The 26,796-nt window shown below is 36.0% G+C and overlaps 1 protein-coding gene across 1 annotated transcript; it reads left to right on the top strand.

Annotated features, from left to right (window-relative positions):
* The first annotated feature begins 1,085 nt into the window (after positions 1-1,085).
* LOC136067753 (uncharacterized) lies at positions 1,086-3,057 on the top strand. Its single transcript, XM_065774000.1, has 4 exons — positions 1,086-1,128; positions 1,321-1,582; positions 1,734-2,442; positions 2,497-3,057. Exons 1-4 carry the CDS (start codon positions 1,086-1,088, stop codon positions 3,055-3,057), a joined length of 1,575 nt encoding a protein of 524 aa, XP_065630072.1.
* The last annotated feature ends 23,739 nt before the right edge of the window (positions 3,058-26,796 follow it).

Raw genomic sequence — 26,796 nt, forward strand, 5'->3', positions numbered from 1 at the left:
TGAATTTAATCAACCATTCTGTTGGCTTTATTCAGTGCCAAATTTGCTTGTAATTTAGCAATTAGTAACCCTGTATTTAGGTGGGAATCATGTAAGGGTAGTGAGTGAGAGAGTGTGAAGAAATGCTTAAGATTGTGCAAGGATGCAGAGACTCGCGGCTGGGACTCGCGGGTGACTCACAATTGGCAAGCCACCAAATGCAGTACACGAGTGAAGCATGCGAAGAAGATGAACAGTCACACCAGCTGGAGCACTATAGGATAAAAAGTCCAGCCTGGCCGTTCTGTTAGCTCACGGCTTGAACTTATGACTCAATCAAGTTGCGAGGCCAAGCCGCCAGCCAGCCTTGTTTTGAAAAACCTGACTCTTCGCATTCCACTCCCACCCCAGTATAAATACCCCTTATACCCACAAAATGTAGAGAGCTTCTAGAGAGAATTTTGAGGGAGAAACCCTAGAGAAAAATAAGATTGACTCATCCACAATCTTTACATAGAGACTCTTTAAATTCCTCTATTCTTACCCTCTTAATTGTTACATCCTTGAGAGGTTCTTACCCAAATCTTTTTCTCACCATACCCACATCTGTGAAAAGGCTATTTGGTGCCTTGGGAAGCAATTAGGAAGGGACTAATTGTTATTGGTTAATGCTATGGGCTATAGTGGAATCTAGTAAACTAAAGAAGCGTAGAGGCTGTCCATGTATCCCAACTTCATTCTTTTGTGGATAATTGACTGCTTGAAGGGCGGCGAAGAGGTTTTACGCCGAAGGCTTCGATTTCCTCTTCGATAACACATCGTTGTGTTGTCCTTGTGTTTGCATCTCTCTTCCCTTAATCTTTGCCATTTAATTTCTGCTATAGATGTGATTTTATTTGGTTTAAATTGTTTATCAATTCTGGTATAAGCTTATATTCATTTTCCGTACATACATTGTTTGATATTAAGCTTGAATTGGTAATTTGTAAATTGGGGGTCTAAACGTTCATAGTGGTTTCTACACTATTTGACCATTCAATTGGTATCAAAGCAGGTGCACTTTCTGTGGTTTAAATACCTTACTGCGATCCTTGACCCGTATTGAGATGGACCAGTCTCAATCTTTAAATGCACCACCATATTTTGATGGTAACAACTATGCCTTTTGGAAAGTTAGGATGAGGGCATTTTTGTGTTCAATGGATCAAACCGTTTGAGATGTGGTGGATATTGGATGGACTAGGTCAGAGGCTGCCAAATCCACATGGGATAAGGCAACCCTCCCGACGTCTAATGCAAATAGCAAATCACTTAACGCTATTTTTTGTGGTGTGTCTCCAGATGAGTTCCATAGGATATCTCACATTTCTATTTCCAAGGAGGCATGGCAGATATTGGAGGCCACGTATAAAGGAACAAAGAAAGTGAAGGATACCGAGCTGCAGATGCTGACCACTCATTTCGAGGAGCTGAAAATGAGTAAGGACGAGTCTTTTGACTCTTTCTATAGCAATTTGAATGAAGTAGTTATCGGAAAGTTCAACTTGGGGGAGAAAATGGAGGACTCTAAAGTTGTGAGGAAAATCCTTCGTTCGTTGTCAGAGTGCTTCCGTGCCAAAGTGACAGCGATTGAAAAGAGCAAGGACCTTGATGATATCAAAGTCCAAAACTGATTGGCTTACTTCAGACCTATGAATTGTCATTGTCCACACAAAGGAAGAGTAAATCTCTTACTCTTAAGACAGTTGATGAAGGGTCGAAGCTCATGACTCATCGAATGAGGGTGTTGTCGATAAAGATGTGGTATATTTGGTGAAGAACTTCCGAAAGTTCTTAAAATTCAATAACAATGGAAAATTTGGTGGCAAAGGGAAATTCCAAAATTCTGGGAAGAAGAAAAAGGAATTCAAAAGGAAAGATGGAAAGGAATCCCAATCCACACAAGGAATCATATGCTTCGAGTGCAACAGACACAAACATTTCAAGAAAGAGTGCCCCAACTGTTTGAAATCAAAGCGCAAGGCATATGCCATAACTTTTAGTGACTCCGATTCATCCAATTCTGACTCTGAGGAAAGCTGTGATGGAGAAGGGAATTACTCCACTTTTATGACCATTGCCCATGTTAAGTCTTCGAAGGACTTGAATTTGCTTGTACAAGAGCTTGGGGAGCATAGTGATGAGGAATCAATGGGAATTGTAGAAGAATCAGATGTTGAAGAAGATGAGAGTACAAGAGGCCTTCAAGAAAACTTCAATTCACTCCTTGAGAAATTAAGAGAATATGCACGTATGGCCAAGACAGCTATGAAAAAGATGAAGAAGGCAGAGGAGGACTATAGAAGTCTCCTGGTGCGACATAAGGAGGCAAAGTGTGAGATAGAGACGTCGAATGGAGAGCTGACTGAAACCTATTCAAAGATAAAATTTCTTGAGCTTGAGGTAGTTCAAGCAAATGCCAAGGTAGAGAGGGCCTCCACCAAGAAACTAGATGATGTCATTTGCTCTAAAAAATAGTTCTCAAACAAATCCGGGTTGGGATATACCGGAAAAAGTAGTTCAACTGTAAAAATCACTAAAGAAGTGAAGTTTGTGCAAGCCAATGAACCTGTAGTAGTTGCTTCTACACTTAAGATAGTAGGGGATGAAAAGAGGAAGAACATGGCTGACCAAAGGGTGTTGAACAAGCCCCGTAATCAATCAATAATCAAACTTGAAGCTAAAGGGAAATCTCTTCCAAGATCACAAAGAGGTCCGAGAACGAACCACTTTTGCCATCATTGTGGACTTCAAGGACACACAAAATCAAACTGTCATAAGCTTAGAGCATTGAAAAATGCAACTAATCAAAGGTCAAGAGGACCAAGAAATGACAAGAGGACTTGGGCTGTTGAGTCATCAAGAGGTCGAAATGGTGATCTCGGTGTGATAGATGTAACTAAGATGACTAGTGCATTCACCACCTGCTTGGAAAGCTTCAATAGAAGGTTCGAAAATTCTAACTCTTGTACCCAATCCTACAGGGATATCACCCCAAACGCACATGACGTGTGGGTGAAGAGGGATACTTATGCATAAGCATTACAACATGTCCATGCATTAATTCTTCCTATGCTTTGTGAATTACTTTCTCCGCCCAACAAAATGTTCTACACTAACTCTCCCCCTAAGTATGACTACTCTCAATATCCAAAACTACTTCCCCTTTTTTTTACGAGTGACAAAGGGTAAGAGTGTCAAGTAGACATCTCATCAGTAGAGCTAGCATCTCCATCATCATCCAAAGCATCATCGTTATCACCATCATCATCATCATCCTCAACATCAAAATCAGAAGCCACCAGAGGAGGTGGTGAAGGAGTAGTATCAGGAGTAAAACCACCCATAGTCTCCTGCCGTCATGCAATACGATCGACATAAACGTTCACCTGATACAACTCAGTAGAGAGTGTATCAAGGCGAGCATCCATGCACTGTAACTGCGCCATGATGTCTCCAAGTGATACATCTGTTAGGATTAGTGACCTTAAATCTTTTTGTATGATGCCATGTATGATATTAAGTGTGACATTGTGTTTGACATTATGTATGACTTAATATTATGTTTAATAAATTTGTTTTATTATTATCTTAAATAATGGTAACATGAATATTCGGACATTATCACATAGTCCATGAGATGCATAGTATGTGATTTATGTGAAGATTCACAGAAGATATAAATCACAAGTTCTTTGTAAACTCAGAATTATAGTTCGTAGTCGGTGATGAAATTGGGCATTTTATCTGTGAAGACTATAACATATCAACTACGATGATTTGTCTTGATCATGGAAGTAGAGACTTCTAGTTGATGTGTTAATATGTTTTAAGAGTTAAGACATATTGAACTGGACCGCTGTGAGATTTTTTATTTTCCTAAAGACTGTCAAATGAATAATAAATCTCATGACTTACATTTGCATGAACTCTTAATCCTAAGAGAATAATGGACCTGATCATAAGGTGTAGGTTGCTTTGATATATCAGGAGTGAGATCTAAAGTAACGGTCAAAACCTTAGTATATTGGGCAGCCACATTTAGTGTTGATGGAACATATATTCTCAAGATGGAATTCATAGTCTCTTAACGGAGATATAAAATATTCTCTTGAGATAAGTTTAATGGGTTTGTTATTCGGAGAGTTAGGCCTAACCACTTTAGTAAGTAGTTACTAAAGTATATATTTATGAAATTAGTTTTCATAAATATATGATGAATAACTTAAAGGATTAAACCGGGTACTCAAGGATCAAGATGTAGTAATTTACAAAGTGACAGTCTACATTAATGACTTTGTATTACTACGAATATTTTATGAAGGGGTTACATGTATAATAAAGTCATGAGATATAATTATAGGTAAGGCCTAGAGTGCAACTATATTTATATAGTGGTATTAAATATAGTTAATGGTAACTTTGGACTTGTCAAAAGTTGACAGAAAAGTCCAAGGCCCATTGGAGCTAGTGTCTTATTGGTCCCTTTTGGTCCCACTCCAAGCCACACACTTAAGCCCAATTGGAAAGGCCCAAGTGGCCAGCCCAATTAGATTATTGGTTAGATACAAAAGGGAAAAATGTACAAAATTTTTTGTGTATGCAAGAAACATCATTGTGAAATGGTGTGCATGTGAGTTTTTGTCACTCACTAGTCATCCCTTTGTTACCAATTGAGAGACCACACATCTTGGGCGTTAGTGGAATTGGAGTGAAGATTAAAAGTAGTCCCAAGTGCTTCAATCTTTGTTTTGAAATTCACCGCTTCAAGGTACGATCTCTTGTTCTCAAATTCTGAAATTTACTTAGTACGTGTTATCAATATCGAATGAAGTAGATTCGTTTAAAACTTATTTTCCACTGCATTTATCTTTATTTCCATCAACATCACCCATGGAAGTGGAGGGAGCGGATGTGGATGAGTTGAATGAGATGGAGCCAGACGGGAAGGAGGAGTGGAATCCAGCTATCACTACCTAAACTGCGCTACACTATGTTTTACGGTAGCGGCGTTTATGGCACAAATGTGTGTGAAGTGGTTGGACACAAGAAAAGGGACAGAAAAATGGCGTAAGATCCTCGTGACAGCGGAAGAAAAGATGAGCTTATCACGGGACACTGAATCTTAATGAACATCTACGATAGAAAGAATGAAATGAGAAGGAAAATCTATGGTAAGATGCTCAAGAAGAGATAACAAAAATCGAGCACGAGGCTCTGTGATGGAGTTGTAGTGAGAGAAAGGATGGAGTACAAAAGTCATCACCATGTTCATGAAGCGAGGGCCTTTAGCAAAAGGCTTACTTAGTGTATACCGACGCTCACCTCAATCAACAGGGCACTCACAAAAAGCAGCCATGAGCTCATCTTTGGACACAGTCCGCAGACGCTCACAATTAGGATAGTCAGGATGCTCTATCTTAGGAACCTAAAGCACATCTGCAATAAGTTGCGGTGTGACAGAAATGCGCGTACCTCGAACACGAGTGAAAATAAGAGGAACTGAACGATCAATCTCGTGCATGTTAGAGTAAAACTCCTGAATAAGCACGAGAGGACAAGTGATCGGGACGTCACACAGTGACTCCCATCCTCGACTGTGAATGACAGAGGGAAGTCCGCCAAAATGACTTGGCATTTCGAATGAACACCTCGTTTCGAGAAGTTCTCTGAGAAAGCCTTACGAGCATCCTCATCACAGAACCAAATGTTAGAAGGAGTAGGATCAAAAGATGAAGATGTCCTAGAATGCAGAGGGTTCTAGGATAGAGCAGACTTATGTTTAGGTGCCACAGACACGACTAACGTAAAAAAAGAGAGATAGAGAGAGAGAGAGAGAGAAATACTTAGAAAAGTCCCAAGAAATTCAAATATATCAAATATATTGAAAAGAGAGTACGTATGCATGGGGAATGCATGAACATGTGACATGTAAAAGAAAATTCATCATGGGCTCAACCCAATCCAATCCTACCAGCACACAACCATAATGCATACATCTAAATGCATGACAATACATTTATAATGCATATGTGATGCAATGTATGAGGTTTTAATCACTTTTAAATGAAAACCCAACCCAAAATTTCAAGAAACACTTAACAATTTTGAAAAACCCCAAAATTTTTCAAAAACCCCAAAACTTAGGTTTTAAATCATGAAATGCATAAAGAATGAGAGATTAGAAGCTTACCAAGTGTAGAAAAACTTGAAAAATCTTGAAGAAACCTTAAGGAGCAAGTTTGGAGTAAGATGAAAGAGTATGGGAGAAAAAACAAAGAGCTATCGAGAAGGAGATTGACAGAAATGAGAACCGGATCGCGCAAGGGGTGTTTATATAGAAACCTCAGTAAATCTTGACAGATGAGGTGTTGAGAGGTGTCAAGACATCTGTCGAGGTAGGTGTTGAGAAAAATGGCCTTCAACAGCTGCAGGTGTCGAGAGGTATCAAGGAACAAGAATCACCTTCAAGGAACAGAAGTTTGATTGATCCACCAGGTGTCGAGAAAGTGTCGAGATTGCGATAAGAAAAAGCTTGAGAAGCTCAACAGATAGCTAGGTATCGAGGAGGTGTCGAGCTAGCATTTCAAAACAGTTTTTCAAGAAGAGAAAAACACAGACATGAATGCAATTCAACATACAACTCAACCAATGATCCAATCAACATTCTAAGCTCTCAAAATTATCTCTTAGCAGAAAATTTAAGCACATGGATCCTCAAAAACACACACACACACACACTAAACAAGTCTAACCAATTATATATTTCAAAAACAAGTCATGACAGTTTAGTGAGCATATATTAGCACATGTAAAACCTTTGTGATGGCTAAATCACATTGTACCTGTACTTGTATCAAGAGTAGCAAAGAATATTGCATGTTGTGTGTGAAAAATATCGCAAGATTGAATATGTGTATACAAGTTATGACGATCTGAGATATAAGGAAATAATTTTAACTCACACACAATCATAACTGTTTGATGGGGACTATCACCTTCGAGGTACATCCTATAACTCCCACATCTCCAAGAATACACGCTTGCAACCATATTTAAAGCATTTTTTTTTTATCTTTTTTCTTTTTATTTTCTTTGCATATTTTCTTTTATTTTAGCATATCACGCATGGGCTTATGAAAGAAAGAAAAGAAATACCCAAGATGTTAAGCATTTGACACTGCACTTTTGCTATGCCGAAGCATATAGGTGTCATATTATAATTGGCGGGCAGTAGTGGTGAGATGATTATTTATGCCTTTCTCTTAGGATTCTCTAGTCCTACCCGTCAAAAAGAGTGATACGAGTATTAAGTCCAAGAGATAACTTAATCTTACTCATCACAAACAAGAGCCACAAAGCTCACTTGCTTAGTTGTGCATAAGAGTGCTCATCTAAGCTACAAATGATACAAAGTTTAGAAAACTTTGTTTCAATGGCCATCCAAGGTACACAAGTACCAAAGTACACAAAACACACACTGTTTTTGTATTTTTCTGATTTTTCAATTTTTTAATTTATTTTAAAACAAAATAGTCAAAACTGAAATCAAACAAACAAAAACATGTTAAACAAAGCAAAGCATAAAACTAGATGCAAATGCATAAGGAAGAAGGACAAGAGAAGGAGATCAATCCATGAAGATGACACCAATGTTTTGACGAAGGAACTCAAAACGTTTGCTATCAAGAGGTTTGGTGAACAAGTCAGCCTTTTGATTATCAGTGTGGATAAACTTAAGAGTGAGAGTACCATCTTCGACAAGCTCCTTAATGAAGTGATGTCGAATCTCTATGTGTTTGGTTCGAGAATGTTGAACTGGGTTCTTTGAGATATTGATGGCATTGGTATTGTCATAATAAATAGTGAGATGCTCTTAACAAATATCATAATCATGAATGAGTTTTTGCGTCTAGAGGAGTTGGGTGCAACAGCTACCGGCAGCGATGTACGTAGCTTTTGTAGTGGATAAAGAGATGGAGTTCTGCTTTTTTCTCTTCTAGGAGACAAGATTGTTACCCATATAAAAACAACCCCCTGAAGTACTATTTCTATCATCAACATTGCCAGCCCAATCAGCATCAAAGTACCCAACTAAGACACCATATGTGTCATTGCTATACCACACACCAAACTCAGCAGTGGTTTTGACATACTTTATAATTCTTTTTAAAGAAGTCATATGAGATTATTTGGGGTTAGCCTGATATGTGGCACACACACCAATACTATAATTAATGTCAGGTCTACTAACAGTAAGGTAAAGATGACTATCTATCATGCTTCTATAGAGAGAAGGATCAACACTCTTGCCTAACAAGTCTACAGTGAGTTTAACATTTGGGCTCATAAGGGTTCTAACAGAACTAGCAGATTCCAAACCAAACTTTTTCATAAGATTCTTAGCATATTTAGACTGAGATAGGAATATACAGGAATCTTGTTAGCGAATCTGCAATGCAAGGAAGTGAGTTAGCTCTCCAATCATGCTTATTTCAAACTCGGTTTGCATGATTTTTGAGTAGCCATGAGCAAGTTCATCCTTAGTCGACCCAAAGATGATATCATCAATATAGACTTGAGCAACTATCAACTCACCATCTTCCCTTTTGATGAAGAGAGTTTTATCAGCGTTTTCTCTTGTGAACCTATGTGACACCAGATATTGTGTGAGTTTATCATACCAAGCTCTAGGGGCTTGCTTCAACCCATAAAGTGCCTTTTTAAGGTACAGCACATGATCCGAAAAGTATGGATCAATGAATCCTTTTGGTTGAGCCACATAGACATCCTCTTTAAGTAACCCATTCATGAAAGCAATCTTTACATCCATCTAATAAAGTTTGAACTTCAGCTGACATGCTAGGGCAAGGAGAATTCTGATTGACTCCATTCGAGCAACTGGGGTAAATGTTTCATTATAGTCTACTCCTTTCATTTGTGAGTATTCTTGAGCTACAAGCTGAGCCTTGTTGCAGATCAAATTGCCTTCTTCATCAGTCTTATTGCGGAATATCCACTTAGTACCGATGATGTTCTCACCCTCAGGTCTAGGTACTAAAGTCCAAACCTCATTCCTCTGAAATTGAAGCAGTTCATCATGCATTGCTTCGACCTAACTTTCATCCTGAAGAGCTTCCTCAACTTTTGTGGGTTCAACCTGTGACAAATAACAAGAATAAGACACAAAGTTAGCAACACATTTATGAATTGTATGTTTTCTTAAAGTGAGTTCATTCATGTTTCCTACAATAATTTCTAGAGGATGATTCAATTTAATCATAGAGGAAGGTCCTTTCTCTTCATGAGATTCAGAATCTGGTGAAGTGGGTATGTCTGCAAAGTCTTCCACAACACTAGGAGTACTGGGAGTACTTGGAGATGCAGGTTCTTGTTCAACGATGTCTTGAACTTCCTTAGGCTCATGAGGAAGAATTTCTTTGGGGAGTTCCTTAATGCTTTTCTCAGGATTAGAATCTGAAGACTTATCAATGACAACATTTACATTCTCCATTACCTTCATAGTTCTTTTGTTGTATACCCGATAAGCCTTGCTTGTAGAAGAATAACCTAGAAATATACCTTCGTCGCTCCGAGAGTCAAACTTTTCCACATTCTCTCTATCCTTAAGAATGAAACAAGTACTTCTGAAGATTCTGAAATACTTCACATTTGGCTTCCTTTCTTTCCATAACTCATAGGGAGTCTTTTTGGTACCAGGTCTGAAGTACACCCTATTAACTGTATGACATGCAGTGTTTACGGCTTCTCCCCACAGGCTTTTAGCCACATCTTTGTTATGCAACATAGCTCTAGCCATTTCTTGAATAACCCTATTCTTCCTTTCTAGCATACCATTCTGCTGAGGCGTAATAGTAGCAGAGAATTCTTGAGATATACCTGATCTTGTGCAAAAGGACTCCATATATGAGTTCTCGAATTCTTTACCATGGTCACTTTGAATTCGGTCAATCTTTAGGCTCTTTTCATTCTGTAGTCTTGTGCACAATGCCTCAATGTGTTTAGGAGCACCAGACTTGGATCGTAAGAGAATGACCCAAGTGTATCTAGTGAAGTCGTCTACCACAACCATAATGTATCTTTTACTACCAAGAGACTTGGTTTTGGTTGGATCCATAAGATCTAAATGTAGAAGCTCCAATGGCCTAGACGTAGCTGATGTCTGAGTGCTTGGATGCTTAGCTTACATCTGTTTTTCAAGCTAACATGGTCCACACACCACATTGCTCATTCTACTAAGCTTTGGTATTCCCAAGACTGATTCATGCTTAGATACAATAGAAAGATGCTTGTGACTAGCATGTCCCATTCGTTGATGCCATAGATCTTCATTAGGTAAATGAATGCTATTACATACAATGTCAGCATTAGGAACCAATCCATAACAGTTGTCCAAAGTACGAACACCACTAATGAGCTTCTTTCCAGACTCATCCATGACAAGACACTTTCCTTTTGAGAATAGAACCATGAAGTCTTGATCACATATCTGATTTATGCTTAACAGGTTCACCCTTAGACCTTCTACATAAAGAACATTTGCAATGTCCGGCAGTCAGGGTAGAGATATGATTCCTTTCCTTTTAATCTGTGACTTGCTCCCATCACAAAAAGTGACATTGCCATCTTTCTTAGACTCGAAAACCTTAAAGAGAGATCGGTCTCGAGTCATGAGTCTTGAGTAACCACTGTCAAGATACCACAAACATATGTCCATCACTTTGAATGCAGACTTCATCATGAAACACACTTTGTGCTTAGATGACAAATTAGTGGGAATGGTACTTTCTCTTAATTTCCTTCTATGAGCTAAGCCTTGAACTTTCACTCTTCTCAAATGAACTCCTTTGCACATTTTCATTCTGAGACAGTCTAGTTTTTTCTTAGCCAAGCTGGGATCTTTTCCAATAGTCATCATAAGAGAATTCAAATAACTTTTAGACTTGTATTTTTTGAGACACTCAAAAAAATAGTGATTAGAAAAACAAGATGTATTTGAAAACAAAGATCTCTTTAAACCGATTACAGCCATGACAACAGGGGTTAATGGATCAACACAGCAAAGATTAAACCTAATTAGAGTATACCTGCTCTGATACCACTTGATAGGCCCTAATCAATTTAACATGCTAACGCGTGGTAGCACAAACAAATCACCAATAAACTAATTATGTAGTGAAAAATAAATGACACGGTGATTTGTTTACAAATGGGGAAAAACCTGACGGCAAAATCCCCACTGGGTGATTTTCAGGTCACCACTCCCAAAACTCTACTATTATCACAACAAGCGTTTACAAGTAAAGGAATCTCAAGTACCTTACCAACCTACAGTTGAACCCTTACCCCAATACCTAATTGGACTTGTTCTGTAGTGATAGTTCCCCTTTTCAATGCACGGCTTTCAAGTACGTGACTAACCAATTGCGCGGATCCCAGTACGTGACTTCAATCACCAACTAGAAAGAGTTGTTGGCTGCAAAGTTCTTCAGTTCATGCACGATGAAGATCAAGAAGATGCTTGGTCACAAAACCCAAAGGTGCACATACACAGCAAGTTCTTCAGAAGAGATGAATTAGGGCAAAACTTTGTCTCCGGTCACAATTTGTTTGAACAGAGTTATCTCAATGTTTGTGCAACTTGTGAACACTTTGACGGCCCTTAAAACAATCCTTTTATATGCCTAGGGTTAGAAGAAAAGAAGGCCCAAAGACACATCCACGGATCCCAAGAAATCATATTAGAAAATCTAATTTTATAAATCTCGATAGATAGATACTGTTGAGCAGCTATCGAGCAGATGTCGAGCTTTAATGATTCAGCACTTCTTCAGCTTGTTTCTTGGATAGATTTGATGACTTCAACACTTGATCTTGAAACTTTGTTTCTTGAAGTATTAAAATCATCTAGAACTACCCAATTACAAGTTGAGTGCATTTTGTCAAAGGATTAGCCAATTACATAAAAGAATGACATAAGTTCTTTAACAAATGAAACCACATATGTCCTAACAGAGGTTAGGGAACAAATCTTAATTTAAAAGGGTCCCTAGTCTAGCCTATATATATTGTGAGAGACCGCAAAACTGGGTTCCTCTCAAAAAAATTGATTTGGGTGCTTTTTCAAGACACCTTTCATTTTGGGTAAATGGTGTGGAGTCACCACTTATTTTTTTATACAAAAAAAATAAGAAAAAATTAAATACAACTTTACATGACTAAAATTTTCTATTCTCATTGATTGAGTAAAAAAGAATACATATTTGATAAATTGAGTATTACATGGCTTTGGGTCCTAGTTACAAATTACAAAAGATACATGGTTGTCCTAGTTACTACCTACCCAAAATAAAAGCAAAGATAAAGCCTAGGTCTACCTATCCAAAGACACTAAATTTAGAGGCTATGTTACGGAATGAGATGGTGTTAAGCACCCATTCCACCCATACAGAGTCTCATCTTCTAGACTCTTATGACCAATGTACCCCTTTATGCATGACATGAATGATATGTTGCACACATGAAAAACTAAATCACAGAAGTCTATTTCTGAACGCATGCACTTCTTTGTTAAAAAATTTAGAACTGTGTATTGATAAAATATTTGATTTGTTTTAGAAAAATCATATATGTTTTCGTACATGTAAAAAAAAAAAAAAAAAAACAAAAAAATTGGCATAGAAAAGTCAGATTTGTATTTATTAAATAAAACAAAGTCTTTTGGTTTAAATAAAAATATATCAGATCTGTTTTTAAGAACTAGAAATTTTGGTTTTTGGTTTGTATTAAAAAAAAATCATATCTGTTTTATAACAAAAAATTTAGATTTGAAGAGAGCTAGAAAAAATCAGATCTGTGTTTTTATGTAAAATAAAATAAGAAAAAGATTTTTTAGAAGAGAAATATATTCATGAAATAAACCTATGATACATGCATCAGACAAAACAAACAAAACTATTCATGACTTTTTTTATTTCAAAATCTACTATGTTAACAAAAATTCAGATTTATATCTAAAGAAGATGTAGATTAGTTTTTTGGATTAAAAAAATTCAGATTTGTATCTAAGGAAGATACAAATCAATTTTTTGATTGAGAAAAATTCAGATCTGCATCTAATGAAGATGCAAATCAGTTTTTTGATTGAAAAAGATATGATAACAAGTAGATTTTTGAAAAAAAAAAAAAAAGATCTTGACAATAAAAACATCAAAAACATATTCCAATAGAGAAAATATCGACAACACATGATATGAGTATTTAAAAATCAAAACTAAACGAACATTTATTCATACATCACCAAATTAAAATAGTAGAAGAAGAAAAGTAAAGAAAAACTACCTCTTGCATGGACGTACTTTTTTTCTTGAGAGAATATTTTAGGGTTCAAAGAAATTTATGCAATTATCTTTGAAGCCTAAAAATCCTTACTTACAAAAAAGAAATTCTTAAGACTAAAGCCTTTGGGACCTTTTCAACGTAAGAGAGAAAATACTAGAAAGGGGTGTTAGAAAGAGGAAAATTTTGAGCGTGAAAAAGTTTGCTGAATTTTGAGATCCAATCTCGATTTATAGAGTCTGGAAGGCTAAAAAAATAGCTTAGACAATCAGAATACAAACTGGGACACATCCTTATCCCTTAAAAATTGAAAAGGATGTGTTTGACCGTAATCTCAATGCCCTCGGGCTGAGGCCCAAATGTGTGCCATTTGGCACTCCAAAAGTACTTTTGGGTGCCAATCTCACTTTCAAGTTTTAGTCTATTGTGGACTCTTTTTTGAGCCGGGACTTGCACTTAGACACGTTTTTAATCCGAGTTCTAAAAATTAAACTCTTTTTTGGATAATTCAAGTCTTTTCAGCAACAATTATCTTGTAGATAAATGCTCTAAAAAAATCTTGATAAAGTCTAGGTTATCCATGATTTTATTGTTATCCAATTATCCATTTTATTCCCATGCAAACAATCCCATTTTTTACACTAACTATTAACCAATCATAAAATTATTTAATTATAATTAATTTAAATTCATCATGCGTGATTGACTCTACTTAGACACAATGCATGCTGACCGTGCAAACTTGATCATGCGATATCTTTCGATCTAATGGTCCGATTTGAAAACATGGCATACCGTCGCGACCATTAAAACCTCAAGATCATTTTTATGATATACAATGAAAAAATTAATACATGTAATGCAATCATGAATTTTGGGTACATGAGTGGCATTCTAGTTATCTTCCTTGATTAAATCATGGGTGCAAAATCAAGTGTCTACATAATTCCCCTCATTGATAGAGCTTGGAAAGCGAATGTCAATGTAAAACAAAGACATTGATTTTAGCGGCCAAGATTTAGTTGAGGTTGAATTTTCAAAGATTACCTAGCTCTTGAACCTAAAATCTTGGAAAATAGAACTAGTGCTTTACCTTTTGACAAAAATGAAAATTGTGAATACTTGACCTACTTGATAGCTAATGAATTTTGAAATGATTCTTGATAATTGAGGTGACCGAGAGGCTTTTCTATCTCAATTTGAATGTGGATGGTAACCAAGGGGCTTTTTTTACCTTGGAACTAGAAATGTGGCGTTGAAAGGTAGCCAAGGGGCTTTTCAACCTCAGAATCAGAGCTGTGGTGACCAGAGGGCTTTTCAACCTTGATCTTGAAGAAAGGTAATCAAGGGGCTTTTCAACCTCGATCTTGAAGAAAGGTAACCAAGGGGCTTTTCAACCTTGGAACCGGAACTGTGGCAACCAAGAGGCTTTTCAACCTTGATCTTGAAGAAAGGTAACCATGAATGCATGATTTTATGCTTTTTTTTTTTTTTTTGAAAAGATGATGATGGTGGTCCCTTTTCTTTTTCCTTTTTTTTTGAAAATGAACGAGGCATGGTTGAATGCCCCTAGTTTGAGACATGTATTCATGAGCTTGAATAATCTTGATTTGATCAATTTTTTGAAAATAATGATAAAGGTGATGATTTTTTGAAAACAAATGAGTTGGGCATGTCTGAATGCTCCAGTTTAACCTTAAAAAAAAAAAAAAAAAAAATTGAGTGTTTAACGGTCAAAAATGGTCCAAAAAAAAATGTTTGAAAATGTAAAACATCGTAAATGAGGATTAGTGGGCTGAGTTCTGTTTGGCACTTTTAGGGTGTCGAATGGCACTTGGTCATGCCGTCAGGTTTAGACCATGGTGGGCTAACTTCTAACGCTTTTCCAACGCAAGTTTTGAGTTTTCGAGTTTTTTGAAAAATATTTTCTTCGTGTGTGACCATGAAACACGTTCTTACTCAGCTACAAACTCTTTGAAATCAATTTAAACCTGATTAAGAACTGATGTAGCTTACATTAGTGATCTTTCTTGTAACAAATCTCTACATCAAGGTAAGCAAAACACAATAATCACAAGCAAAAGTCATCCATGGCTAGCAACCAAAATTTTTCTCATTCAACAATTCATGATATCAACAGATGGGTTCGTAGCTTTGATTTCAGTACCAAGACCAATTTTACAGCCTATAAACTAGAGGGAATTAAGGCTTTGAGGAACATCAAAATCAAGTGGAACTTCCTTCGTGCTGCTGTGAAATTTTGGGATCCTGAAGATCATGTGTTCCAGTTTAAAACTGTTGAACTTGAGAGTCCACTTTGGCTTCATTCTTCTCACTACTTGACCGGCTTCATGGTTGGATCTATTGGAATGCAATGTTGTATTATATCTGTATCAATCCCAGGCATGTCCTCGTATGACCACGCAAAGACCTCTTTGAACTCTGTCAGCAGTGCCACTAATGCATCTTTCTCAGAAGTGGTAGGGTATTGCCCACTTGTACCATTTTAGGTTCATCATTAGTTCCCCAGTTAATGGGTTAGGTTTCTTCTTTTATGGGTTCTAGGTGTCCTTGTTTTAATTCCTTATTATTAAGAGTTTCTTTAACAATTTTAGAAAGAAAAACATTCAAAGCCAACAAATAAGCAGAATCAAAAATCATATTATAAGGAAAAGAGTTCTTAACAGACTCAAAAGACTTAATAGACTCAACAGACTTAACTAAGTCAAACTCAATTGGAATACTATCACAAACAGACTTAATAGGAATAGAAATACTAGCAGAAATGGACTTAATAGGGACAGAAACAATGTTTTTGGCAGGGGTAACTGGCTCGACGGTCTTGATCTTCTTGGCAAGAGTGACTAAATTGATGGTCTTGATCTTCTTCATGGAGTCCTCCATGGGGTGGGCGGCTCCCTCCTATACCCAGTTCTTTAACTCAATAATGGCTTCAACGATGGCAGATGGCTCACAGTAAGTCCCTTCTTCCCTCAGCATCAATAATGTGGGATCTTCATCCATATAATCCATGGCTTCTTCATCAATCTCCATGTCTGTAGACTTGTTGGTCACAAAAGCATCCAGGTGCTCTATGTTGTCCATCCACTCATCAAACAAATCGTGCTGCCCTTTGTTGCCCAAGTAAGTGTGTTGAGGGAGATGCTCTGACATGCCTCCTTCCATCCTTTTATTATTACCTCCAGCATTCTCAAGTGTTAGGATTCTGAGACTGTGGATTATCATTTTTTGGTCTAGAGCAGCCAATCTAGCATCTATATCATCCACTTCTTCGGTATGTAGGTCCAATGAGCCAGGTGCTGAATTGTAATATGACCTCAACTCTGGAATCTCTCTTCCATGCTTGTCATATTGAGGACCAGACCTTGAGCTAACATCAATGATACATCTCCAATCTGAAGGGTAATCATCATAGTCCACATTATTGGCTTGTTTAACCTCCTCTCTTGCATCTTCTAATACATTTATCAACCTGTATTAGTCACTATCAGTGTCACTTTACCTTTTAACTTTAGCATTATCTTCAATATCTTCATCATAGAAGTCTACATCATCATTATATTCTTCATAGTAAAGCTCTGCGTCTTTATCTTCTCTATCATTAGGGGGTTCACCCCAATCATTACCACTGTATTGGCTATCATAGTTTTCACTGTTGTTACTCTTACTATCATTGTTGCTGTCATTATCACTATGTCCACTGTTACTACTGCTGCTATCACTATTATTATCACTCTTGGCATCTCTTCCTTCATCATCATCACTAGGGGCTGCTCCCCTTTCCTCAACTTCATCACTTGTTCTTACTTCATATGGACTCTTCAAGGCATGCTAGCATGCCTCCCAGTATTTTTCTTCTTCTATATTGCAAATGGCATCTCCAAGGAATGTAGTCATTGCATTAGGGTCCATGATATCTGTTGGAAAATCTGGTTTTGTATCTCATACAAAACACACAGCGGAAGCAACAAACATGGATCTATTTCATTCATGATTGATAACATGCACTATGTAAATTTCAGAATTTAAGAACAAGATAGCGTACCTTAGTGTGGTGAAATTCAAAACAAAAATTATAAATGCTTGGGAACACTTTTAATCTTCACTCTAATTCCACTTTACACCCAAGAAATATGGTCTCTTGATCAGTTTCCAAGGGAGAATAATCGAGTGGCTTCACTCACACATACACATCATTTCACAATGATGTCTCTCTTTTTTTCTTCTAATAAAAAATTATGTATGTGTCTCCCTTTCTATTTAACTAATTATCTAATTGGGTTGGCCTATTGGGCCTTTCCAATTGGGCTTTAGTGTGCGGCTTTGAGTGAGACCAAAAGGGACCAATAAGGCACTAGCTCCAATGGGCCTTGGGCTTTTCTGTCAACTCTTGACAAGTCCAAAGTTACCATTATTTATATTTAATACCACTATATAAATATAATTGCACTCTAGGCCTTATTAATAAATTATATCCCAAGACTTTATTATACATGCAACCCCTTCATAAAATATTCATAGTAATACAAAGTCATGAATGTAGACTGCCACTTTGAAGATTACTACATCTTAATCCTTGAGTACTCGGTTTAATCCTTTAAGTTATTCGTCATATATTTATGAAATTGGATTTCATAAATATATACTTTAGTAACTCCTTACTAAAGTGGTTAGGCCTAACACTCTAAATAATTAAACTCATTAAACTTATCTCAAGGGAATATTTTACATCTCCGTTAAGAGATTATGAATTCCATCTTAATAATATATGTTCCATCAATACTAAATGTGGCTTCTCAACATACTAAGGTTTTGATCGTGACTTTAGATCTCACTCCTGATATATCAAAACAATCTACACCTCATGATCAGGTCCATTATTCTCTCATGATTAAAAGTTCATGCAAATAGAAGTCGTGAGATTTATTATTCATTTGACAGTCGTTAGGAGAATAATAAATCTCACAGCGGTTCAGTTCAATATGTCTTAACACTTAAAACAATCAACATATCAACTAGAAGTTTTCAATTCCATGATTAAGACAAATCATCTTAGTTGTTATGTTATAGTCTTCATAGAGGAAATGCCCAATTTCATCACCGACTACAAATTACGTTTTGAGTTTACAAGGAACTTGTGATTTATATCTTCTGTGACTAAATCATATAAATCACATACAATGCATCTCATGGACTATGATAATGTCCTATTAGTTCATTTATAGATAATCTCATATAATTAAACAATTTAATTATTTATGACATGCCAATAAATTGGATTTTAGGGCATAAACCCCAACAATATCAGCCCAATTAGTAGGAACCAAAGTTGTATCTCCCTTCTTTAATTCTAGAAAGCTTGCTATTACAATCAAGTATTATTTCGAATCTAGGCACTATTGTCCTCGTTACAGGATCAAATCTTGGTTCAGGGAATCCCTAATAGCATTGACTATCTCTAGCTTTGACAAACTTTCCATTCAATGTAGGAGTATAGGGCTTTAGGGGTTCTGGGGGACAAGGAAGTCCGTTTGTTTGGCTTTGGCTTGGGCCATCTTTCTTACCTCCATCTCTAACAGATCATCATCAGTGGGCTTATAGCCTAGCCCAAAAGGTGGTGTGGCAATGGGAATCATCGAGAAGGTAATTCATTTTTCTCATCATTGCTACCACATTGTTGTTATTGTAGGGAGAAAATTCCATCGAGATCTTCTCCACTTCTTGTTCTCTCCTTTCAAAGCTAGGCTTTTTAATCTCAAAGCCATCCAAGGTCAATGGCTCTTTCTCAGAATCAATACCCAAAATAGGCTTAGGCACAGTCAAAATATCACTATACATGGTCACAATAGCTCTTTCATGTAGAAACCAAACCTTTTGGTATAGAGATGAAGGCACGGCCTCTGTGTCATGGATCCACGGTCGCCCTAGGAGCATATTGAAGCATGAGGCTATGTTAAGGACTTGAAACTCCACCTTCTTGATCATCGTCCCTATAGTGAGCTCTAATGTTACAGTTCCTAAGACCTCTCTTCTATCGTTGTCGTATGTCATCACATGCTAGTCATTTGGCACAAAGTCTTCAATGCTTAGACCCAAGCAACTTGCAGTCTTTAAAGGGCACACGTTTAGGGAACTTCCATAGTCTATTAAAACCATCGGTATCCTCTTCCCTTTGGCATTTACAGTAATGTGCAACGGGTCGTTGTGGTGCTTCCCCTTCTTTGTTAGATCCTTGTCAGAGTAAGAAATAATGAGTTCCCTATTTATGGACCCAATCATAGCATTCAAATCTTGGGAAGTTGTGGTTGTAGGGACTTGAATTTGGTTGAGCAGGTCTACCAAATTTTGATGGTGTTTGTATGAGGCCATGCATAAACCTTATACAGATATGTTGGCTTGTGTCTTCTGTAGTTGCTTGAGGACTTCATCTTCTTCAATGGGTGTTTGTTGGGTAGATTTATTCAAGGCTTCTACTGGGTTGTTTGTCTCCAAATGTGAGGGTTTGAAGTGTCTCTCCCCCTTTGTGATGTGGTCAATTTTTGTTGGGTCATTGGGATCAGTATCTTGGGGTTTGAAATATCTCCCCCCATTTGTGGATGTTGGGTTCCCTAATTGGGGTTCGAAGTGTCACTCCCCGTTTGTAGGTGCTTGGTTGTTTGATTGGGGTTTGAAGTGTCTCCCCCCATTTATGGATGTTGAGTAATTTTTGGTTTCTGGTACTCTTTCATTCCATATATCATATCCTATGGTGGTGGTGGATGTCTTATCCATCAGTTCTTCCCATGTCATCATAAAGCATTCAGGTAGGTCATAGATCAGGTCAGATAGGCCTTCTTTACTTTCCTCTTTGGTCATCTGTCAATTAATTCTTGGTTCTCTCCCAAAATTGTGATTTGGTAAGGGATTATTAGTGATGCTAAGCCTTGTAGATAGCATAATCAACTAGTTGTCCATTAGGTTTTGAATTGCATGACGAAGGCCAAAACAATTGTCAGTATCATGGCCAGGGCCTTAGTGGTAGGCACATTTCTTATTCACATAAAACCTTGAGGGTAGCAGGTTTGGAATTGGTTTTGGGTCTAAGGGTTTCAATAACCCTTTTGCTTTTAGCTTGTCAAACACTTGGTTGATAGGCATATACAACTCATGAATTATATCCTAAATTCTTTTTAAACCTCAATGGGTGGGTCATTATTCTTTATAGTGCCATTATTTATTGCATCCTCAATTTGGGTTCCAGCAACAATCAAAGCTTTAAAATTAAGAAAGTATTAGGCAAACAAGTACTTATGGTATACAGGTAATAAATTATTTATAATCATAGTTAATTGTTCTTCTTCACTTGGCCAATTCATCATCTATGCTGCCTTGGCTCTCCACTTGGTAATGAAAGTAGAGAAGGATTCTTTCAGCTCTTGCTTTGTGGTCTCGATATCTCTCCTTGTTATGTCCACTTTTATGTTGTACTTGTACTGCTTGTGAAACTCTTGATAGATGTCCTCCCAACTCCTTGCTCTAGCATCATCCAGGCTAAGGAACCATTTAAGAGTGGCTCCAGTTAGAGTGTTTTAGAACATTTGAGCAAGTATTTCTTCAGTCACACCTAGGGGCTGCATAGCCCTCATATACATCTTCAGATGGGATTTTGGGCAATCGGTCCTATCAAACTTGTCCGAGGTCAGCATCTTGAACTTAAGAGGTAGTCTCATATCAGGGAAAAGTGAGAGGGATTCGTAGTACATAAGGTCTTCCATCTTATGAGCTCTTTTAATCATTTCTTTCATTTTGTTCATTCTTTCATTGATCTTCTTCTCACTCTTCATGGTTGGTGGATTATGGTTAGTCTTATTCTCTCCTCTTGGTTACTCTTTAGATTTTGAAATTGTTGTACTATAAGGTTCATGTCCTCCCTTAGCTGGATTTGACTAACTACCATAGTGTTGAGTAGCTCTTGAGTGTTCATAGGTTCCTCGGTGTTCGGATGTTCTCCCTCTTCTGCCATAGTGTTAGGAGCTTCAGACTTCTTGTGGCTTGAACTATCTTATAAGTTGAATTTGGGATTGTGATGTTGCAGCAACGGAGTATCTTCTATGCTTACGTGCTTCAATACCGTAATAGGAGTGATGGGCTTGGAACTGGAGCTACTGGTTTAAGTGTTGACCTTAGGTTCTCTTCATAGCCTTCCTTTGGATCTTGACCAAATTCTCCCCTAATGACAAGCTTGGTCAGGTTAATCAAAGCTAGGTCCCCATCTGCATCAATCAATCAACCAAACAAACACACACAACATGCAATGCAATTTTAACATGGACCAGCCTAAGGGTAGGTTCTAAGTCATTACGTTGTAGGGTGGGTTTGTTGTTTCATTGTTTCCCATAGCTAGGATGTTCCACCTCCAAACTTGTAATGTAATGAATATTGCATTGGTCCAAACAGCACGATCTACCCTTTATATTCAATAAGAAATGATCCAGTGACTTCAGGCTATAAGTTGGTGAGTTTGCCACTAGGTACCTAAATCTAATGAAGACTGGTGATCCATGGTTACTACCAGCACATTGTTGTTGAGAGGGGTGCATACATATTTGTTGTTTAGATGGCACACACCAATGACAGTTAAGGAAAGCTTTTAACAAACAATACATACAACAAAATATCATACAATATCTCAACAAACATAAACAAACAAACAAACAACAATATCATTCAAGACCATGCAAAAACAAGGGTACACACATTTGGTCACTTAAGTCTAATACGAAGCTTAGCTCTTAACATCCCCAATGGAGATGCCACTATGAGAGACCGCAAAACTTGGTGCCCCTCAAAAAAAGAGATTTGGGTGTTTTCCCAAGACACCTCTCTTTTTAGGTAAGTGGTGTGGAGTCGCCACTTATTTTTTTTATACAAAAAAATAAGAAAAAATTAAATACAACTTTACATGATTGAAATTTTCCATTCTCATTGATTGCGTAAAAAAGAATGCACATTTGACAAATTGAGTATTACATGGCGTTGGGTCCTAGTTACAAATTACCAATGATACATGGCTTTTTGTCCTAGTTGCAACCTACCCAAAATAAAATCAAAGATAAAGCCTAGGTCTACCTATCCAAAGACACTAAATTCGGAGGCTATGTTATGGAATGGGAAGGTGTTAAGCACCCATTCCACCCAGACAAAGTCTCGTCTTTTAGACTCTCATGCCCAATGTACCCCTTTTATGCATGACATGAATGATATGTTGCACACATGAAAAACTAAATCACATAAGTCTATTTGTGAATGCATTCACTTCTTTGTTAAAAAAATTTAGATTTGTGTTGTGATAAAAAATTTGATTTGGTTTAAAAAAATTAGATATGTTTTTGTACATGTAAAAAAAATATTTTTTGGCATAGAAAATTCAAATCTATATTTATTAAATAAAACAAAGTCTTTTGGTTTTCAAAAAAAAAAAAATCAGATCTATTTTTGAAAACTAAAAAAATTGGTTTTTGGTTTGTATTAAAAAAAAAAAATTAGATCTGTTTTATAACAAAAAATTTTGATTTGTAGAGAGCTAGAAAAAATCAGATCTGTGTTTTTATATAAAATAAAATAAGAAAAAGATTTTTTAGAAGAGAACTTTATTCATGAAATAAACCTATGATACATGCATTAGACAAAACAAACAAAACTATTCATGACTTTTTTATTTCAAAATCTGCTATGTTAACAAAAATTTAGATCTATATTTAAAGAAGATGTAGATAAGTTTTTTGGATTTAAAAAATTTAGATTTGTATCTAAGGAAGATACAAATCAGTTTTTTGATTAAGAAAAATTCAGATCTGCATCAATGAAGATGCAAATCAGATTTTTGATTGAAAAAGATATGATAAGAAGCAGATTTTTGAAAAAAAAAAAAAAGATCTTGACAATAAAAACATGAAAAACATATTCAAATAGAGAAAAAAAAAATATTCATACATCACCAAATTAAAAGAGATAGAAGAAGAAAAAATAAAGAAAAACTACCTCTTGCATGGATGTACTCGTTTTCTTGAGAGAATATTTTATGGTTCAAAGAAATTTATGCAATTATCTTTGAAACCTAAAAATCCTTACTTGCTAAAAAGAAATTCTTAAGACAAAGCCTCCAGAACGTCTTTAACGTAAGAGAGAAAATATTAGAAAGGGGAGTTAGAAAGTGGAAAATCTGAGAGCGTGAAAAAGTGTTCTGAATTATGAGGTCCAATCTCTATTTATAGAGGCTGGAAGGCTTGAAAAAATAGCTTAGACGATCAAAATACGAACTTGGATGCGTCCTTATTGCTAAAAAATTGAAAAGGATATGTTTTAACCTAATCTCAATGCCTTCGGGCTGAGGCCCAAATGTGTGCCATTCGGCACTTTTGGGTGCCAATCTCGCTTTCCAATTTTAGTCTATTTTGGACTCCTTTTTTGAGATTTTTTGAGCCAGGACATGAACTTAAACACATTTTTAATTCGTATTCTAAAAATTAAACTCTTTTCTGGATAATTCAAGTCTTTTCAGCAATAATTATTTTGTAGATAAATACTCTAAAAAAGTCTTGATAAAGTCTAGGTTATCGACAATTTTATTGTTATCCAATTATCCCATTTATTCCCATACGAACAATCCCATTTTTGACACTAACTATCAACCAAGCACAAAATTATTTAATTAATTTTAATTGTGTAACTAATCAAAATTAATTTAAATTAATCATGTATGGTTGACCCTACCTAGACACAATGCATGCTGACTGTGCAAATTTGATCATGTGATATCTTTTGATCCGATAGTCCAATTTAAAAACCGGGCATATTGTTGCAACCGTTAGAACCTTAAGATCATTTTTATGATAAGAAATGAACAAATAATTCATTTAATGCAATCATGAATTTTGGGTACATGAGTGGTCATTCTAGTCATCTTCCTTGATTAAATCATGGGTACAAAATCAAGTGTCTACATATATGGCCTGTCTCCATCAAAAGGAAATATGTAAGGTAAAGGCCATAGACTAGAAGACACCTTTTATAGATACACTATCATATGGTGAGTCTTCTTTTTCTTTAAACACTTAAACAACAATAGCTGGAGGTATGTTTATATTTGTTTTGTTTTCGCTACACTCTAAATTTTATTTTACATTTGGTATCAGAGCCTCCTTCATGCTATTTTGTTTAGTAATTTTTTCATTCATAGGTTTTTCTATGATTTGGCTAAATTTTTTATGAACATATGGATTTAAGGATATAAAGTATTTGCATTGCATATTCTTTTGTGCTGGGACCTTTTGGCTAAATTAACTATGCTATCAAAATCTGGCCTTTTAACCAACGTTAGCAATCCCAATTTTAAGAAGAATGGAATAATGTTAAGTTTTATGCCATGTATCTCATGTGTGGGTCATAGCATATAGTATTGAAGCCTATCACTGATATAGCTTTGACCATCATTTGGGTTGGATGGCTTTAATATGGGATAGTTTTCGGATATAGATGACTATCTATAGAAAGTTATTCCTTTTGCATTTGGCATTGGCTGAATGTTTCTATGGAGATCATGATTGGTTTTTCAAATTTAAGTTTCTCATGAAAGTGGAAATCTGTCATGATAACTTTGCATATAGATTATTATGTTTCTTTGATAGAAATAAAACATGTTTGAGCTAGTAGAACTTATATTGTCTAACTTACATATAGTGTGCTGTGATTTTAAAAAAAAAAAAAAAAAAGGTTTGTGACTATATATGAAAATTTGATCATTACATCGTTAAAATATATGATATTTTTAGTGTATTTACAATTTCTTACACTTGTCTTTAAGACATGATCAATACTAGGATTGATTGATCTTTATGATGCCATATGAAGTAGTGAATATCAAAGTGACATGAGAGTAGCCATAGCATCCTAAGCCATGATGATAATCACATAAATAAATTTTCGTGAGACTTCATTAGGAATAAAGGCATCTAAGTGGCAATTAATTCATGAAGATAATGAATTGGCCCCATAGGGAGGTTATTATTTTTATGATTTAATTAGAATAAAATGGTGAATGTAGCATTAAGATGAGATTTTTCCTAGGCCCATAGGTATGGAAAATTTGATTCTTAGCAGTCGTATTTATTAGTTTTATGAATAAATTTTTATAGTAAATCCTTGCATGATGCGCCTTTGCCCATAGGAAGGTCGAATTTACTACTAAATTGACATTGGTTGATTTAGAATTAAAGTTCATGTTTCATAGCATTAAAGTTTATTTTCTTTTGGTTTGTGGATCTTTGTTTTGGTACTTAAGGATGAATCACCCATCTCATTGAATAAATATGTCAAATAAGAAACTGAGTATGAAGGTGAGAGTGATCTAATTGCTCAAGAGTAAGAACTTGGGAATTTATTCCTATAAAGCTAAAGGTTTTGTGAAAGCTATTAATATTAATTTACAAGATCCATTATGGTTTGAATCCCAATCAAAGTTATACTTTGCAAAAGTTAGACATATAGGTATCCCACTAATGGTATATAAAGGTTCACCAACCTTGTTGTACCGTTTGGTTTTACTGGGTACATTGTTCATCAGTGTATTTAAGATCAGTGGGAGTAAATGTATTGTTTTTAAGCCTAAATATGAATGACATACTACTTGGAAGTAGTGATTTGATTTTGTCATGTAAGGTATCCTATATGCTATGAAGCTATAAGATAGGCATTATGGATAGGTCTTAAGGTTGTTGATTTTATGATGAGACCTTTAAAGATTTTTTCAAAGATAATTTGGCTATAATTTTCTTCTCTAAGGACAATGAATGCAAAAGCCAAAATAAACATATTGACCTAAAGTAACTCAATCTAATAGAGAATTTTAAGAAATTGAATGTGTCCATTGAGTTAAAATTATTGAGCTAATGTATACTAATTTCATAACTAAAGATTTGCTGGCAAAGCAGTATAAAAGTCTTTTGGACATATGGAACTTGTTAGCTCATTTGGTGTTTAATTTCTCTCTAATTATGATATATTTTAAACACATATTTTGTAAGTTTTGGAGAAGAAAATATATGAATTTTATTTTGAGCACATAAAGTATATGTATTAAGTTAGATATATCTGTGGAGATATATAAGGATGATATATCCATGGGGATGTATAAAAGAGGACCCAAATGGCTAATAGGTAGTCCATTCATAAAGAATTAATGGCTCACAAAGTATTCACGTAAGGATTGTCATACATTATAATACATGGAAGGAAGTACTCATTATAATTAACAGTATTACCACCATGATTCATGTATTGAATTCTTTATTTGAGTGGGAGCATTTCACAACTAGTTGACATGAGTAATATCATGGCCATGTTAAAGTTATTATCATTTTT

The sequence above is a fragment of the Quercus suber genome, unplaced genomic scaffold (assembly GCF_002906115.3).
Source record: "Quercus suber isolate HL8 unplaced genomic scaffold, Cork oak 2.0 scaffold_84, whole genome shotgun sequence".
NCBI lineage: Eukaryota > Viridiplantae > Streptophyta > Magnoliopsida > Fagales > Fagaceae > Quercus > Quercus suber.